General features: G+C 56.2%; 1 protein-coding gene across 1 annotated transcript; it reads left to right on the forward strand.

The window, feature by feature from the left end:
• The first annotated feature begins 535 nt into the window (after window positions 1-535).
• On the forward strand, window positions 536-14,711 carry SART1 (spliceosome associated factor 1, recruiter of U4/U6.U5 tri-snRNP). The gene is made up of 20 exons (XM_063094452.1): window positions 536-884; window positions 2,730-2,787; window positions 3,194-3,249; window positions 3,773-3,899; window positions 4,024-4,129; window positions 4,360-4,437; window positions 4,549-4,648; window positions 4,740-4,882; window positions 5,009-5,215; window positions 5,913-6,037; window positions 6,120-6,253; window positions 6,351-6,493; window positions 12,043-12,216; window positions 12,368-12,478; window positions 12,779-12,866; window positions 13,315-13,405; window positions 13,518-13,653; window positions 14,216-14,305; window positions 14,393-14,514; window positions 14,627-14,711. The coding sequence occupies exons 1-20, from the start codon at window positions 572-574 to the stop codon at window positions 14,643-14,645; spliced, it is 2,421 nt and encodes an 806-aa protein (XP_062950522.1). The 5' UTR covers window positions 536-571; the 3' UTR covers window positions 14,646-14,711.
• The last annotated feature ends 2,629 nt before the right edge of the window (window positions 14,712-17,340 follow it).

A 17,340-nucleotide genomic window follows, 5' to 3' on the forward strand; every position in this document is an offset into this window, starting at 1 on the left:
TGGGGGGATTGGCAGCTGAACTGTGGAGCTGGGGGTCTCGAGGAGGAAAACCTGCCGCATCGCCCAGCACCCAATGGAGTCACATCCCCAGGGAGTCCACTAGGAGGGCGCCTATTGGAGGGGACGGAGCTGTCCACGGAAGACCTGGAGGCAGTGAGCACCCCGTGGCTGGGGGAGTGCAGGGGAGAGAGGCCGGGGAGGGGCTTCCAGCCCCGGGAATGCAGGCTTAGAAGACCCACACACACACACACACACACACACACACGTATACGGTCCTTATAGTTCTGGCACCACGTCCTCTGCAGGCCAATTCCGCGTTCCACGAGGGGCGCATGCGCATCCGGACCACAAGCGCAAAAACCTCCAGCCGACCCGAGGCGGCCGCGAATGCGCAGTCGGGCTCCGATCCCGGCTTTCCCAGGACCTTGTGGGGCGGGCTCCGAGGCGAACGACGGAAGCAGCGGCTCTTGGTTTCCGGAAACACGACAGGGGCTACCCAGCGACCCGGAAGTGTTCCCATTTTGCGTCGTCGGGGCTCGGCGGCGGCCGGGCGAGGGACGGTCCTACCACCATGGGGTCGTCAAAGAAGCACCGTGGAGAGAAGGAGGCGGCCGGGACGACGGCGGCGGCCGGCACCGGGAGCGCCACCGAGCAGCCGCCGCGGCACCGGGAGCACAAAAAACACAAGCACCGGAGTAGTGGCGGCGGCAGCAGCGGCGGCGAACGACGGAAGCGCAGCCGGGAGCGTGGGGGCGAGCGTGGGGGCGGGCGGCGCGGGGCCGAAGCTGAGGCCCGCAGCGGCGCGCACGGCCGGGAGCGCAGCCAGACGGAGCCCTCGGAGCGGCGCGTGAAGCGGGAGAAGCGCGATGACGGCTACGAGGCTGGTGAGGGGCGGGGCCGGGGCGGGGTCCCGGGGCGCACGGGCCCAGCGTGCAGGGTCCGCGGGGGACGCGCGGCCGAGGCGCCCCGGGCCTTCTTCATGAGCACTTACCGAAGGATCTGCCTACGGTTATTTAGGATTAAGGGTTGACTCCCTCCACTAAGTTCTCCACCAGGACAGAGGTCCTGTGTTTTCCCCAGTTGTCTGGTACGTCACGCATCCTCAGTAAACGTGTTGAACGGATGAATGAAGTGGTGCTCTCTTGTGCAGAGGCGAGAGAAAACCTGGTGTAGGGGTCGTGGTAGAGACATGAGGCAGTAAGACAGGCAAGGATCTGAACACGAAGGACCCTGTACTGTAGGCCCTGTTAAGAAATTTGGAATTTTTCCTGAGGGTACCAGGGAGCCGTGGATTTGAGTTGGGGAGTGAATTGATCATATTCATGTTTTGTAGAGATCACTGCACTGAGAACTTGGTCAGAGGTAGTCATGACCGGAGGTGGGGACATCAAGAGAGTTGTAGACCAGGTGAGGGCTGATGGTGGCCTGCAGCAAGGCAGCAGCAGTGGGATAGAAAGAATTGGACAGGTTGAACAGGTGTTCTGGAGAAGGAATTAACAGAACTTAGTGCTTGGTTGAGGGTGGGGAGAAGGAACACAGAATGACTCCTTGAATTTTGGCTTGAGCAACTAGGTGAGTGGTGGTGGTATTTACTGAAAATTGAGGAGTTTGGAAGAGAAGCAAATGTTGGGGGGAAGATAATTTAGTTTTGGAGAGTGTCGAGGTTGATGTGCATGGAGAAACCCAGGGTTTGGGCCAGGTAGAACAGTTTGGGGGTCATGAGTATTTAAATGGCCAGTGATGCCCCCTGAGAGTGTGGAGGGAGAAGCCAGGGTCAGGAATAGAATGTGAGAAATGCCAAAATTTAGTGGACAGAGGAAGATGCTGCAAAGAAGATGGTAGAGTAGCCAAAAAGGAAAACCAGAGAATCTTGTGTCATGGGGTGTGTGAGAAGAGAGTATTGTCAGATGGAGGGAGTGATCAAACAGAAGCAGAACTGAGAAGAATCCATTGGATTTAGAAATAAGGAAGCTGGTGACCTTGGAGAGAGCTTGGAGAGGTTATGATCCAGAGCCCAGGTGGAGAGAGGAACTTCTGGGATAAAAGAGGAGGAGGTAGTTTGTGGGATGTGCTCAGGGTGACAGGTGGTTGAAGGAGCTCCATCTGATGGTGTCCAACTGCTGTCTGAGGTGTTCAGTGAAGTTATTTCTGTTTGTGAGGGCAGAGGCGGTCCAAAATGGTTATTTATCCATATCCCCAACACCAGCACAGAACAGGCACCAGTAAGTGTTTGTGACTGCTTGACTTGCACAGAGGACACTAATGCTGCTGATACAGTTCCTGTCCTGTGGGGAGAAACGGACCCAGGAATGACTGACTGTGCTGTGGAGTTCAGGGGATAGTGGTTAATTTTGACTAGTTATCGAGCAGGGTTTCATGAAGGAGGTGGTGTTTGGTGTTTACATTTGAATAGAATTTTGTCAATCAGAGCAAGACCAGAGAGGACAGTTTAGGTTGAGGACACAGAATATACAAAAGTGGAGAGGGCAGAGTGAGGGATGTAGACATTGGGATCTCTTGGTTCAGGAAAGGGAGGTATGCAGAAGACTCAGGCCTCTTAGGGACTGGAGTTGGATCCAAGGAGCTGCCGGGGAGCTTGGTGGAGGAAGGCTGCTGTCTGAGTAGGCCCAGCTGCTGGTCAGGGCCCTCATCTTTGCCCTGTGGCTGGAGCCAAGGCTGCTGGCTGCTGGGTCCTGTGTTCAGCTCCTGAGACATGCTTCTTGTTCCAGCTGCCAGCTCCAAAACCAGCTCAGGAGATGCCTCCTCACTCAGCATCGAGGAGACTAAGTAAGTCCCATCTCCCTTGTGTTTCTTCCTTTTTCTTCTGGGATGGGTGGCTTTTGTGGCTGTCACTTGGGGAGGCTTTCTCATACTAAATCATGCTGATTGTAGTTGGAAGGGCTGTATAAGTCATCTTAGCCAACCATTTGAGTTACAGAAAAGGAATCTGAGACGCCAGAGGAAGGATGAAGAGGAAGGATGGCATTCACTAGTTAGGGGCAGGCCAGGCCTAGCTCCCATGGTCCCTGATTTGGAGGCCAGTGCCCTTCCCGGTGCCTTAGGTGGCCTGGGTTAGGCCTTCTGTTTGGGACCCTTAGGACCACTGATTCCCACTGTTTTCACCTCCTGTATCTTTGGAAATGATGCCCCGTTTCTCTGACAGCCCCTAACACTTGTTATCTCTTGTCCTCAGTAAACTCCGGGCCAAGTTGGGGCTGAAACCCTTGGAGGTCACTGCCATCAAAAAGGGTAAGTGTGGGGTTGAGGAGGGGGTTGGGGCGGGGTTGTGGGGAGAGGCCATCTGAAGGGGTCTTTGAAGAAAGTGGGGTTAGAGCGCAGATTCAGCACACATGGTAGTCTTGTGTGCACATGTACTCGCCAGAAGGCACGAGGCCCCTTCTTGCTGTCATAATGGGGCTTTTGCACTCTGCTTGCTCTCTAGGTTTGAACAGTCGGCCATTCCCCTGGCCATGAGGTGGTATTAGGTGGGCTGAGAGATGTGCACAGTTGCTGCAGACATCCGGGCTATGAAGGGGTTGTTTTTTTTTTTAAGCATGATTTGAGGAGCTTTGGAAGGCCTGAAGGGTCCTGTCATGCTGTGTGGGTGACAAAGGAGTGTGGGGATGAAGTGGGAGTAGAGAGGTAAAGGATTCTTCCTGCCTCTCCTGGTCCCTTCTGGCCCCCTAAGCTGGAAGGGGGCAGGGTGAGTGGCTCCCTCCTCTCCCCACCAGCCATGGGCAGGCATAGCCTCACGTCTGGGCCCCCCTTCCAGAGGCGGGCACCAAGGAGGAGCCCGTGGCAGCCGATGTCATCAACCCCATGGCCTTGCGTCAGCGAGAGGAGCTACGGGAGAAGTTGGCGGCTGCCAAGGAAAAGCGCCTGCTGAACCAAAAGCTGGGGTGAGAGATTGCGGCCAGGACTAGCAAAGGAAGGGCTGAGGAGGCTGCCGTCCTTGGCCGCCTCTTGAGTCGAGTGGGGAGCAGGAGCTGGACCCCCTAGAGTGTCATTCTTTTTCTCCTTCAGGAAGATAAAGACTCTGGGGGAGGATGACCCCTGGCTGGATGACACTGCAGCCTGGATTGAGAGGAGCCGGCAGCTACAGAAAGAGAAGGACTTGGCAGAGAAGAGGGTGAGCACTTGGGCAGCTTGGGTGGCTGCCGGCTGCCTGCTGCCTGTGGGACCTGACTGGGCAGTGAGGCTGGGCTCAGCAGGAGGCCCATGGTCAGCAGTCTGCTTTGGATCCCCAGACATTTGCACACCAGGGTGGCCCTTTTTCCACGCCCCCTTGGTAGAGCTTTGGGTGTTTTCTGGTGATGCTGGATGGCCTGAGATCATAGGTCAATCCCCTCTATCCCACAGGCCAAACTGCTAGAGGAGATGGACCAAGAGTTTGGCGTCAGCACTCTGGTGGAGGAGGAGTTTGGGCAGCGGCGGCAGGTGAGGCTGCAGCAGCTGGGAGGGTGGTGGAGCGTGCACAGCTGGCCTTGGTGCTGTGCACCTAGGGCTGGGTGGGGGAGGCTCCTGACTCACCTGAATCTTCCCCCTTAGGACCTGTACAGTGCCCGGGACCTGCAGGGCCTCACTGTGGAGCACGCTATTGATTCCTTCCGAGAAGGGGAGACTGTGATCCTCACCCTCAAGGACAAAGGTGAGGTGGGCTGGGGTGCTCTGGTTTGGGGCACAGGCACTGCTGGGTTGAGGGCAAGCGTGAATAGCTACTGCTTCTGTCCTGTCCCCAGGTGTGCTGCAGGAGGAGGAGGATGTGCTGGTGAACGTGAATCTGGTAGATAAAGAGCGGGCAGAGAAAAACGTGGAGCTGCGGAAGAAGAAGCCCGACTACCTGCCTTATGCAGAGGATGAAAGCGTGGACGACTTGGCACAGGCACAGCCCGGGCAGGGTGGGCGGCTGGGGCAGAGAACATCAGGAGTGGGGGGCTATGAGGAGGTGACAGCGTCGTGGTTTTTCAGGAGCCAGCCTAGGTCCTAACTTACACCTCTTGCCTTGCAGCAAAAACCTCGCTCTATCCTGTCCAAGTATGATGAGGAGCTCGAGGGGGAGCGGCCACAGTCCTTCCGTTTGGAGCAGGGCGGCATGGCCGATGGCCTACGGGAACGGGAGCTGGAAGAGATCCGGGCCAAGCTGCGGCTGCAAGCTCAGTCCCTGAGCACGGCAGGGCCCCGGCTGGCCTCTGAGTACCTCACACCTGAGGAGATGGTGAGCCCCTCCTATGCTTTGGAACTGGGGTGGTGAGTCTCCCTCCCGTGAGGTCACGTGCCGCCAGCACACACAGGGAGGTCGAGTGTTCACGCAGTGCTTGTCCTCATGGGTAAACAGTAAATGGCAGCCCCCGGGGAGGTGCCAAGTGTAGATGGAACAGGGACTGTTGAGTCACATGAGCCTGAGTTTGTGCTCATGCTCTGCTGTGCAGCCAGCTTGTGCCTTGGCTGAATCATTTAACGGTGAACCTTGGGCACCCATCTGAAATGGCGATGGCAGGAGCTGCCTGCTGAGAGGATTAGCCATAACGTGGGTAAATGGCAATTTTCTAGGCATATGTGGATGTTGCACGTGGAGTGACTTCGTGAACGCAGAGGTAGACAGCTGGTGCGGTCATGTCTTGGCTAGGTGGGTGAGGGCAGGATGTTAGAGCTGGACTGTCGAGGCCTGCAGTCCTGGCTCTCTCAGGAGCTGGGTGACCTTGGACAGGGTGCTGAACCTCTCTGTGCCTCAGATCCCTCATCTCACAGGTGGGATGGATAATAGCACCCACCTCACGTGTTGTTGGTGTACGGGAGGTGCTTAGGACAGTGGCTGGCACAGAGTAACAGTACAGAAGCGTTTGCTCTCATGGGCTTGCGGCTGGCCCACTTTCCTCCCTTCCCTTTTCACATCTCTCCTCTGTTTCCCTCAGGTAACTTTTAAAAAGACCAAGCGGAAGGTGAAGAAAATCCGCAAGAAGGAGAAGGAGGTGGTAGTGCGGGCAGATGACTTGCTGCCTCTTGGGGACCAGAGTCAAGATGGGGACTTTGGTTCCAGGTGGGCTCCGACTAGGTGGTGGGGTGTGAGGGCTGGGCTGGCCCAGGGGCCAGTACTCACCAGAGAGGCCTCCTTCCCCCAGATTGCGGGGTCGGGGGCGGCGCCGAGTGCCGGAGGTGGATGAGGAGGCCCAGGAGGAGGAGGAGGAGGAGCCCGTGCCTCAGCCGCCGCCGTCAGATGACACCCGAGTGGAGAACATGGACATCAGCGATGAGGGTGAGGGGCTGGCCAGCAGTGGGTGGGCCGGAGGGCTGGGGACAGGAGTCCCAGGGGCGGGCTGTGGTCTGAGCAGCATCCCCTGTGTTTCCACCAGAGGAGGGTGGAGCTCCACCATCAGGGTCCCCAGAGGTGCTGGAGGAGGATGAGGCGGAGCTGGAGCTGCAGAAGCAGCTGGAGAAGGGGCGCCGGCTGCGGCAGCTGCAGCAGCTCCAGCAGCTACGAGACAGTGGTGAGAAGGTGAGGCTGGCCGCGGGGGTGACTGCTGTGTCTGTGGCACCCTGTCCTCATGAGTATTGCGCTTGTGACGTGACAGTCCCATATGAAGTCTCTTCCGTTTCTGGATTTCTGCCGAGTTTTCATCACAAGGTGCTTGTTGGAGTGCTCGGGTCCTTGCCTCTCTGCTTTCCTCCATGAATGTTTGTCGAGTGCCTCCCGTGAGGAAGGCCTTGTGCTGGGGCTGGGCAGTGCTCACGGGGCTCACTTCCTAATGTGCCGGGGAAATGGCAGTGACCTGTGAACACAGGAGTGCACAGAGTAACTTCTGATGGTGACGCGAGCTGGGCAGACAGCGAAACCAGATGCCATGCAAGAATAGTTGCAGGGTTGGTGTCTTAGATTGGCTGTTCAGGGAAGACCTGGGGTGACATTTGAACTGAGGCTTAACACAAAGGAGCCTACAAAGAGGGTGGAGGCAGGGTGGACAGACGTGCAGTAGTGACATCAGATGTCTTCAGGAGAAATGACCTAAGAGTTCCTGAGGACCAGGTGGGCTGGAGCAGAGGGCCCGGGGGTGGTGGCATGAGCCGAGGTGGACAGGTCAGTGGGGCCAGCTTGTGTGGGGCCATCGCTAGCTCTCCCAGGGCACTTGTGTGTGCCAGGCACTGCTCAAGTGCTTTATGTGTATTGAACACTTAATGCTCACAGCAGCACCCTGTGAGGAAGGTTCCATTATCTCCACTTTATAGATGAGGAAACTGAGGCACAGGCATTAGGCAAGCTGCCCACGTTTCCATGGCTGGTAAGTGGCAGAGCTAGGATTCGAACAGCTTGACTCCGGAGGCCACAATTTTAACCCTTACACTTCCCACTCGGGAAGAGAGAGGGGCTAGAATGAGGAGAGGCTGGAGTGAGCCCGGGTGGCCATGTTGGTGGCGTGAGGCGGGGGCTCCTGCAGGGAGCCGCGGCCCCTGAGGTAGGAGGAAAGCTGCAGGAGTGAGGCCTCATGGAAGCCACGGGAGGGTTCCCAGGTGAGGGCATGAGGGAGCCCTGCAGTGTGAGCCTCCCAGGTGAGGGCGTGAGGGAGCCCCGCAGTGCCACTGAGAGCAGGGTCGGGTCTGGCACAGTGGAGACAGTGCTCGTGCACGCAGGAGGACCGGAAGGATAGGGGAGCTGAGGAAGGGAGGGAGGACTGCAATTTGGGACAATTCCTTAGAGCAGGGTTGGGCGGACTTCTGTTAAAGGGCCAGGTAATAAACATTTGAGGCGTTAGGGAGTGTGGTCTTCGTTGAAGCTACTCAGGTGCTCTGCTGTTACAACAAAAGCAGACACAGCTGATGTGTAAATGAATGAGTGTGGCTGTGTTCCAATAAAACTTTATAAAAACAGGTGGTAAGCCATTTGCCCAGCCCTGCTCTGAAGAGGAGCAGAGAAATGGGCAATAGGCTGAAGGAGGTTTTTCATTTCCATATTCAATAACTAATACCATAAATATTTAAAAGTTAGGGCTGGCTGGTTAGCTCAGTTGGTAGAACACAGCCTTATAACACCAAGGTCACAGGTTTAGATTCCCGTACCAGCCAGCAGCAAAAAAAAAAAAAAATTATACCCAAGAATTATGGACTTTCATGGGTGAAAGGATTATGAAGGTTAGATAGCCAGGGCTAAGGCCTGGCTGTGCATTAGAATCCCCTGGGAAAGTATTGAAACATACGTGAGCTACACCCCATGTCATTTTTATTAAGTGATGGAGACTCTAGAGTATGTTTTATGCAAATGCAGGAAGAGGGAGAAATTAATGATGGAAGAGAAGAGAGATTTGCAGGCAGGGCTGGGACTTGGAGTTCAGTGGAGGGTAGGAAGGAGGGGCTTCGTGGATGCACGCTGACGCCAAGCTGGGTAGGTGATAGGGACGTAAGAGGAGGGAATGATGGGTGTGCGCACGTGGACTGGAGTCTTGATGTGGTTGAACGTTTGTGGAGGGAGGTTAATAGAGTACATGAGCTGGAAAGATGAGGTGTCACAGACACAGAATCCTTGCAATTGAGATTTGGACGGGGGCGTGGCCACGAGTGATGACAAGGGCAGCAGTGTGACCCCGGAAGGGAGGGGCTGAGGAAGTGGCCATTGGAGGCGAGGCGGGCAAGGAACCCATGGGGCAGAGTTGGTGGATGGGTCATTTTGAACACAGAGGTCTTCCAAAAGGGAAGATAGAGAGTTGACATCTTTCATGTAAGAAGGGCTGAGGTGGGGAGTTTGGAAGTGACAGGACTAAGAAGGAATAGCAAGGGACACAGGCTGGTGGCATGACAGGGGGACTGGGACACACACACCCCTGCCGTCCAGTCCCTTGGGTATTTTGGGTATGAGAGGAAAGCAGCCTCTGCTTGAGAAGACTGGGGAGTTGCATCATGAAAGGACAGTGGCCTTCGTGAGGGCACGAAGATGCAGGGAATATGAAGCAAAAAAGCCACTGAAGAGCTCGCCTGTGTGTCGGCTGTTGAGACCTTCCAGCTTTTAGTTTTCGTGGCTGGCATGGTGCCCGGGAGTATCCATGGGTAGAGAGCCTTGTACCTCCATGGAGTCATTTTCCTAGAATAGATTCGTCAGGTTGAAGAGAAGGGACATCTTGAAAACCCACCTTTTCTCCTTCCCTCCTACACTGACCGGTGCCTGCCGCTGCGCTGCTGCTGGCGCTGTCGTGGGGAGTGAGACGGGACCTCACAGCGTTCACAGTGCAGAGTTAAGAGTTCGCAAGCAGCAGGTACTTCCTAAGTGCCCGCCAGACAGCCGTGAGTGCAGCACCAGAAGCAGAGAAGCCTCTGTCCTCAGGGAGCTTCTGTTCTAGTGTGAGGAGACAAAAGGAAGTAAAAAAGTAACGTAACGTCAGGGGGTGATAACCAACGTGAAAATAGATGCCAAAAGGCAAGGCACTCGAGAGTGGTTGGGGGTGAAGGAGCATTCTTAAATAGGGTGGCCAAGAAGGCCTTCCTGAGAAGGTGACATTTGACCCAAGATCCAAATGAAGTGAGCCTCAGTGACACCTGAGGAAGTCATTCCAGGCTGTGGACACCAAGGCCCTGTGGGCTCGGCTTGCTCAGGGAGCATCACCTAGGACCCTCACTCAGTGCAGGAGCAGTGCGAAGGTGAGAGGAACGACATGGCAGATGTCGCTGGAGGCCCGGGCAGGCAGAGTCCTGAGGTGGTGGTAAAGAGTTAGCCACCAGAGTGCTTCAGTCTGGGTGCTTTTTTTCAAAGATCATTCTGGTTGCTATGTTAGAATAAACAGATTACAGATGGAAGGAGGTAGATCAGGTAGAACATTCTTATAGCCGGTCATCCAGTCGAGATGACAGTCTGCTAGGGCCGTAGCCATGGAGATGGTAAGAAGTGGTTGTGTTCGGAATGTATTCCGAGGGTAGCATTGACAGTATAGTCGTCTCTGTGTCTGCAGGGGATTGCTTTCACAGCCCCCGCAGATACCGAAATCCCTGGATGCTCAGGTCAGTAAGTGGGGTTTTGTACAATCAGTTAGTTACCTGTTTGTGGGAGAAGAGGTCATTAGGTTCGTACCTCACACCTAACAGGTAGATTGAGAACTTCGAAGTAAAAACATTTCAGAACAAAATTAAGGAAATTATGTTTATGACTTTGCGGTAGAAAAAGATTTCTTAAGATATAGAGCGTAAACCGTGAAGGAAAAACTTTTAACTACATAGAAATTAAGAACTTACTTTTTTTAAAAAAAGTAACACGAAGAATGTAAAAAGTCCATATAATTGCCCATGTACACAGTCAGCAATGGGTTGATGTCAAGAATAATGAGCAAAAAAAAAAAGAAAAAGAAAAGTAGGCAGGAGACCCGAATAGGCAGTTCTCAGAAGAGGAAGGATAAATGGCCAGTAAAATGCCCAGTGAGGCTCCCCTTCATCACTGGTCACACAAGTTGAGTTAAAACAGTGACGTACCATGTCCCACCTGCACAATTTGGCAAAAATGGGGAAGTCTGGCAATATCAAGTGTGAGTGAGGACGCGGAGTGACCGGCTTTCTATACTACGCGGCCATGTGAGCGAGTCTCATTAGATTGGGGGATGGTGCGTGACTCAGTAGAGCCACAGCCGTGTGTGCCCAGGGCCTGGCCCTGACATCCCACTCCCAAGTGGGTAGCCCAGAGAAGCGTCTGCATGTGCACCAGAAAACAAGCATCAGATCACTGTAGCATTGTTATTTATGGTAACAGAAAAAGTCCATCCTCAGTGGGCTAGATGGAGGTTTATTCTTATCATAGGATGTGCTTCTGTAGTGACAAGCCAATGAGCTACAGCCACTCACGTCAAGAATCATCTCAAGGGACCAGCTCATGGCTCACTCGGGAGACTGTGGTGCTGATAACCCCAAGGCCATGGGTTCGGATCCCATATAGGGATGGCCGGTTAGTTCACTGGGTGAGCGTGGTGCTGACAACACCAAGTCAGGGGTTAAGATCCCCTACCAGTCATCTTTAAAAAAAAAAAAAAAAAAGAATCATCTCAAAATGTATACTTTTTACAAAGCAAATCACAGAAGAATCAATATAGTGTGGTTTAGATTACGTAGCATTTTTTAAATGCACAACAAAACAACTCGTTGTTCAGGGACAGGTCCTCATGTGGTAAAACCCGTAAAGAAGCCGGTGAATCATGACCGCAGGGGGAGGAGGCGCCAGGGCTCGAAAGGGTGTTAATGGTGTTTCTCCGCCCGGGTCATGGGTACATATGTGTTTGCTTGGTTGTTATTTTAGAAACATGCATGTGTTAGACTCCTTTTAGGTTTATGATGAAGTTCATTAAAAATAAGTGTAATATAATGGAAGGAAGAGGGTGCAGAAGTGGATGTGGTGACTAGAAACTTCTCTGAGGTGTTTGCTGTCATGAGGGCTGCAAAGTTGAGGGAGGATTTTTTAAAATACTAGATAATCCTCGTGTGCGTGGCCAGGCATCTGCTTCGACAGGAGGGAAGGCAGTGGGCGTGGATGCCTGTGTGTGGGTCGCCAGACTCAGTGCTAGAAGCATGTAGACGTTCTCAGGGTGCCGCTTTCTCCACGAAGCAGGAAGTGAGAAGCTGGACTGTAGGAAGTCAAAAGAGTGGGCCATCTGACTGCCCTTCGGCCTCAGGGAAGGGGTTCTGGAAGAAGTGCTGTCCACACTGAGTCCTGACACAGGAGTTTTTGGGGAGGAGCAGGTGGCAGGAGGGGCCCTGGAGGAAGGTGCATGAGGGGCTTCAGAGAGGGGTCTGCACGGGCCTGGTCAGGAAGGGCCTGATGTGTAGCAGGTGGGATTTTGGATGTTAATTCAAAGGGCAGTCAGGAGCCACTGGTGGATTTGGAGCAGAGGAGTGACCTGGTGAGATAGGTGCAGAGTGGAGACAGCCTGGGGCAGTCAGAGGGGAAGTGGAGACCGGTGGGAGGTTCCGTGTGGGCTACAGCAATGGCTTATCTTGCTGCCACCTGGGAGGATCCTTGGGTTCCTGGGTCTCAGCGGCATCACCCCAGAAATGTCCGGGTTTGCCCACAGCTGCTCCCTCCCCCAGGTGGTGGAGATTGTGAAGAAGCTGGAGTCTCGGCAGCGGGGCTGGGAGGAGGATGAGGATCCCGAGCGGAAGGGGGCCATCGTGTTCAACGCCACGTCGGAGTTCTGCCGCACCTTGGGGGAGATCCCCACCTACGGGCTGGCCGGCAACCGGGAGGAGCAGGAAGAGCTCATGGTGGGTCTCGGCAGCAGCCCCCCACCCCCGCACGTCCCCGGCCTGCACTGCTTTTAGCTGGGGGCTGCTGGTCCTCGGTGACAAGCCTCAGTGCCCTGGTGGGGTGGGCTGGCTGGGGCTGCATGGCTGACCCCACTCTTCTGTCCCCCAGGACTTTGAGCGGGATGAGGAACGCTCAGCCAATGGCGGCTCCGAGTCTGACGGGGAGGAGAACATCGGCTGGAGCACAGTCAACCTGGATGAGGAGAAGCAGCAGCAGGATGTGAGGGGCGCGGGGCCGGGGGTGGGGGCCGGGCTTGGGCTTGGGACGGAACATGCGGGCTCAGCCCAGCCCTTCCCTTCCTAGCTATGGACCCTGGGTAGGTCGCTCGGTGTCTCCGAGCCTCGGTCTCCTTGGTCTGCCCATCTGTGGGATGGGCTCAACAAGCCTCCAAGGGTTAGCTGAGGACTAGGTGAGGCCTGTTGTATAGGGCCTGGCACCTGGTGGGGGGTGACGTGGGTATTGGGGGTGAGAAGAGCCCATGTGTCCTGCTGACCACCCCCACTGTGTGCTGTCCCCCAGTTCTCTGCCTCCTCCACTACAATTCTGGACGAGGAGCCTATTGTGAATAGAGGGCTGGCAGCCGCCCTGCTCCTGTGTCAGAACAAAGGTAAGGGACACAGCAGTGTGAGCATTGGCAGGAAGAGGGCTGGTGGTCCCCTCTGTCACCTCTTTCTGTCAGTCCCGATGCTCTGAGCTGCTCCTTTTACTGACCCTGGTTTTGGGCAGCCACAGAAGCATCCCTTCTGCTCTGCCTTCCAGGCTTCATACCTCCTCCTGGAAGGAGTCTTGGCTTTGGCGCAGGGGGACCCTGATGTTAGGATCCCAGCTCTGCCGTTCACTTGGCCAGTGGCCCTTGGCAAGAACTTGATTTCTCTGAATCTGTTTTCTGCATCTGCAAACGGGCCTGATGGCTTCCCTTCCCACAGCATGGCCGCGAGGGCCCGGGGTGGCTGCTGTGCTGCGGGGGCACAGCTTGCTCTGCCCTCAGGCTGCCCTGCAGCTGTGCCTGTCTGAGGGGCCAGGCAGCCTAAGTCTTACCCCCCCTCTGTCCGCAGGGCTGCTGGAGACCACAGTGCAGAAGGTGGCCCGGGTAAAGGCCCCCAACAAGTCCCTGCCCTCAGCCGTGTACTGCATCGAGGACAAGATGTGAGTATGGCAGGGACATGTGGGGGACCATGGGGCTGTGGCCAGCTTGGGGCTGCTGGGCCACAGGCAGTTGGGTGGCAACTCACACTCAGGTCCCTGTATCTTGGGCCAGGGCCATTGATGACAAGTACAGCCGACGGGAGGAGTACCGAGGCTTCACCCAGGACTTCAAGGAGAAGGACGGCTATAAGCCTGATGTGAAGATCGAGTACGTGGATGAGACAGGCCGGAAACTCACACCCAAGGAGGTGAGCAGGGCCCTTTGCAGATGCGTGGCTGAGGGTGACCAGGCTAGGCAGAGCCCATGGAGGCAGCACAGCGCTGCAGGGTCCTGGCTCAGCCAGGGAGCCTGGTGAAGTGTCAGAACCTCTGTGTCTCCCCTCAGAGGTGTGGCAGGAAGTCAGGCCCCGAGGTACCTCCTCCCGCCTGCTACGTAGCACAAGCCCCTTCAGTGGCTTTCCCTGTCCTCAGGGCCACCATTCTGATGGGTAGTGTCCAAGCTCTTCCTCTCTCATAGCCGTCCCAGCTCCAGCTGGAGGCCTCGCGAGCTGGTGACCCTCCTGCTCCCCGCACTCTGCCTGGCTTTGCCTCCCTCTGGCCCAGCTCTGAGCTCCCCCATCGCAGCACATCCATCTCCTGAGCAAGTGCCTGCCTCTACCGCAGGCCCTGGAAGGTGCTGGGGGTAGTGTCCCTTCTCACCCACCCCCCGGGCCTAGCTGGGTTGGGTGAATCAACATCCCCCAACCCTGTTGTGAAGCCCTGGCCTCACCTGGGGTCCCTGTGGTTCTGGTTCATGCACCGTGTCCCCAGGCTTTCCGGCAGCTGTCCCATCGCTTCCATGGGAAGGGCTCAGGCAAGATGAAGACAGAGCGGCGGATGAAGAAGTTGGACGAGGAGGCGGTGGGTACTCAGGGAGGTGGGTGTCTGTGTCTGCTAGTGCTGGGGCCTCTCCTGCCCCTGCCGTGCTCACTAGCCCCGACCCCGCAGCTCCTGAAGAAGATGAGCTCCAGCGACACGCCCCTGGGCACCGTGGCTTTGCTCCAGGAGAAGCAGAAGGCCCAGAAGACTCCATACATCGTGCTCAGTGGCAGCGGAAAGAGCATGAACGCGTAAGTGGGGGCGCGAGTGGCAGGGGCGGGTGGCGGCCTTGTGGGGCCTGGGGGTGGGATGGGAGGCCCGTGCTGGCTTCTCTCCAGCCTCACAGCCCTCTTCTCTCTGCAGGAACACCATCACCAAGTGAGGCGGCCTCCCTCCCCCCTCCCCTCCCCAACTTTAATATTAAATAAAGTTCCCTCCTTATTTTTTCCTCCCTGGTCATGGTGCAAATTCCAGGGTTAGACCTGGGAGGAGGGGCAGGCGGTGCCCTCAGGCAGGCTGGGCCCCACCAGTCACAGTCAGCTGTATGACCTCAGGCAAGTCACTGAACCTCTCTGAGCCTGAGTTCTGCCATCTGTACAGTCACAACACCTCTGCTTCATGGGATGTTGTGTGAGGATTCGATGAACTCATTCATTTATTCACTCATTCACTCATTCATCTGGAATCCAGATGTGAGCAAGATGGGACAGATCTCTGAACATGTGGAGCTTAAGTTCTGGCCTCTGCTAGAGGAGAACCGGCCATCAAGTGACATGAATAACTAAATTAGATGAAGGGAGAGAATTGGTCTGGATCCTCTAAGCCGGTCCTCCACCCAACCCTGACCCCAGCCAGCCACAGAGAAGCCCTTGGTTTATTTTCTCCCCAAGTTCTCTACCGCTGCCACCTAGCACAGGTCCTGGCTGTCGAAGCATCAGTCATGCCTTCTCTTCTGCAGGGGCTGCTTTCTGATAAGTGAAAGGTGTTTTTAGAGACGTCACTCTGGTCTCTCCTGGCCTCCGAGGTGCACATCAGTGTCCTGTAATCTCTCCCAGTCAGAGAGTCCACAGGTTGGCCCAGGACTGCCCAGCTTGGCATGGCCAGGACGGACAGAGGTCACCCCCTGTCCTCTGTCTCCTGTACTGCCTTGGCCTGTGTTGAGAACGGTGATGACTGTCCTCAGGGCTGCATCTTGCCCAGGATCGGGCTGGGAGTTCCTTAGAGTGTGCTGCGAGGGGAAGCCTGGGCCAGTGTCTCCCGGGAGACTCGTCCCATGCACGGTTACATCAGGAAAGACAGATCCCTGGGAGTGAGCTCCATGAAGGAGGCTTGAATGAGCTGCTGGGGACACGCAGGATCCCTGAATTGACAGGAAGACAAGTGGCTGCCTCGGGGGTCGAGGAAACTGGCCTTCTGCCGCCTGCCACCCCTCCACCTCCCGCACACCCAGATACGTCCAGATGGTTCCCAGATTTTAAGATAGAAAAAGTGAAACCAAAAAATAAATTGGAAACTGTGAATTGTTAAAAGTAATCTTGGGGTGAGAAAAATAAGCAAGGGATGAAACCCAGTTGCCTTAAAGGAGGGGTGTGTGACGGCGTAACTTCCGCATGGCCAGAGCCAGAGGCAAAGTCACGTCACCTTCTTGAGCTCTGCGTCTCCACTTTTGACATCTACTTCGGACTTAATTTTCAATTTGGTTACTTCCTTGGCTTCCTCAGGAAGGCACCTGCCTTGGGGTGCACTTGGTGTGTCTGGGCTGGTCCAGGACGGAGTCACAGTCCGCTCCTCAGAAGCCTGTGAGGTGCTTCCGGTGTCGTGGATGGGTGGTTGGCATTGCTGGCCTGGAGCGCGGGCCATGGTGGGGTTTCAAGGCTCACGCCTTGTCTGCAGGAAACGTCCCATCAGGAGGCTGTTGCTGCCACTGTCGCAGCCAGAGGCAATGAGACCTGGTCCCAGGCCAAGGTGGACCACGTAGAACTAACCAGGTTTGGACAAGGAGGCCTGCTAACTTTCTGGCCCTAGTGTCTGGGCAGACTAAATTGTGAACCAGAGGATAGAAGGGGCTTCCTCCAGGAAGTCTTCCAGGTGGTGTCTTCTGCTTGCTTCCTCTCTGCATCCTTTGGCTCTTGGTCCCCAGTCTGGGGGCTTGCACTTTGCACTGATGTACCCACCCTAGCCCACTCCCCGGGCTGAGCCCTGCCCGCATGCTCGGGGCAGGAGGAATGGGAACCACCAAGTCCCCTGGAGACCTGAGTGCCCAGGGCAGGCAGAACTCAAGAAGGGCTGGTCCCAGCCTTGCTCCTCAGTAGGTGGCCAACGCCGGCCATATTCCCCTGGCCCTCAGGGAGCTGGGAGCAGTGATGCCTCCTCAAGGCTTGGTCCGAGGGCTGGTGAGCCCTGAGCCAGGGGCTGGAGGATGAGCCAGGTGGGGCACTAACTCACCCATCCAGAGCGCTGCTCGCGTCTGCTTCTGCTGCCTGGCCTCAGGCAAGCTACCTCACAGACTCCTGGGGCTGGTGTAGGCATAGTTGAGAACTTCTGTCCTTTCACTGCTTTGACAGGTATTTACTGAGCATTAGCTAGTGCCAGCTGGAGAGTACAGAGGAGCACAGCCAGATGGCTGGCTGGGGCCTGACAGGTGAGCAGCCGCTGGACCAGCCACAGCTGGCTGCAGATGGGAGCAGAGCCAGCCGCTGCCCCTCCGTGTGGCCTTGCTGAGAAGGCACCAGGGCCTGCCCCATCCGGCCGCTCAGCATCCCCTGCCTCAGCCCTCGGGCAGGCTACTCCACAGGGTGGGCCTTCTGGCTGTGGTGGCGGGAACCCTGGCCCACAGGCCAGACTGTTCTACACCAGTGTGGTCTTGGCTCTGAGCAAGGGCGTGGGGTCCTCCTCTCCTCACTCTGGGGTCCTGCTCCCTCCAGCTGTGCCCACCCCCTGCTCAGGTCCTCCAGACAGCTCCTTCAGGCCCCCGTGGCCACATCCTACCCTGTGGGCCAAGCTGTTAGCTAATGGCCTGTTTCTGTGTCCCCTCACAGTGGGGCGGGGTCTGTGGAGCCCACAGCACGAGGAACCTG

Source organism: Cynocephalus volans, chromosome 4, assembly GCF_027409185.1.
Source record: "Cynocephalus volans isolate mCynVol1 chromosome 4, mCynVol1.pri, whole genome shotgun sequence".
NCBI lineage: Eukaryota > Metazoa > Chordata > Mammalia > Dermoptera > Cynocephalidae > Cynocephalus > Cynocephalus volans.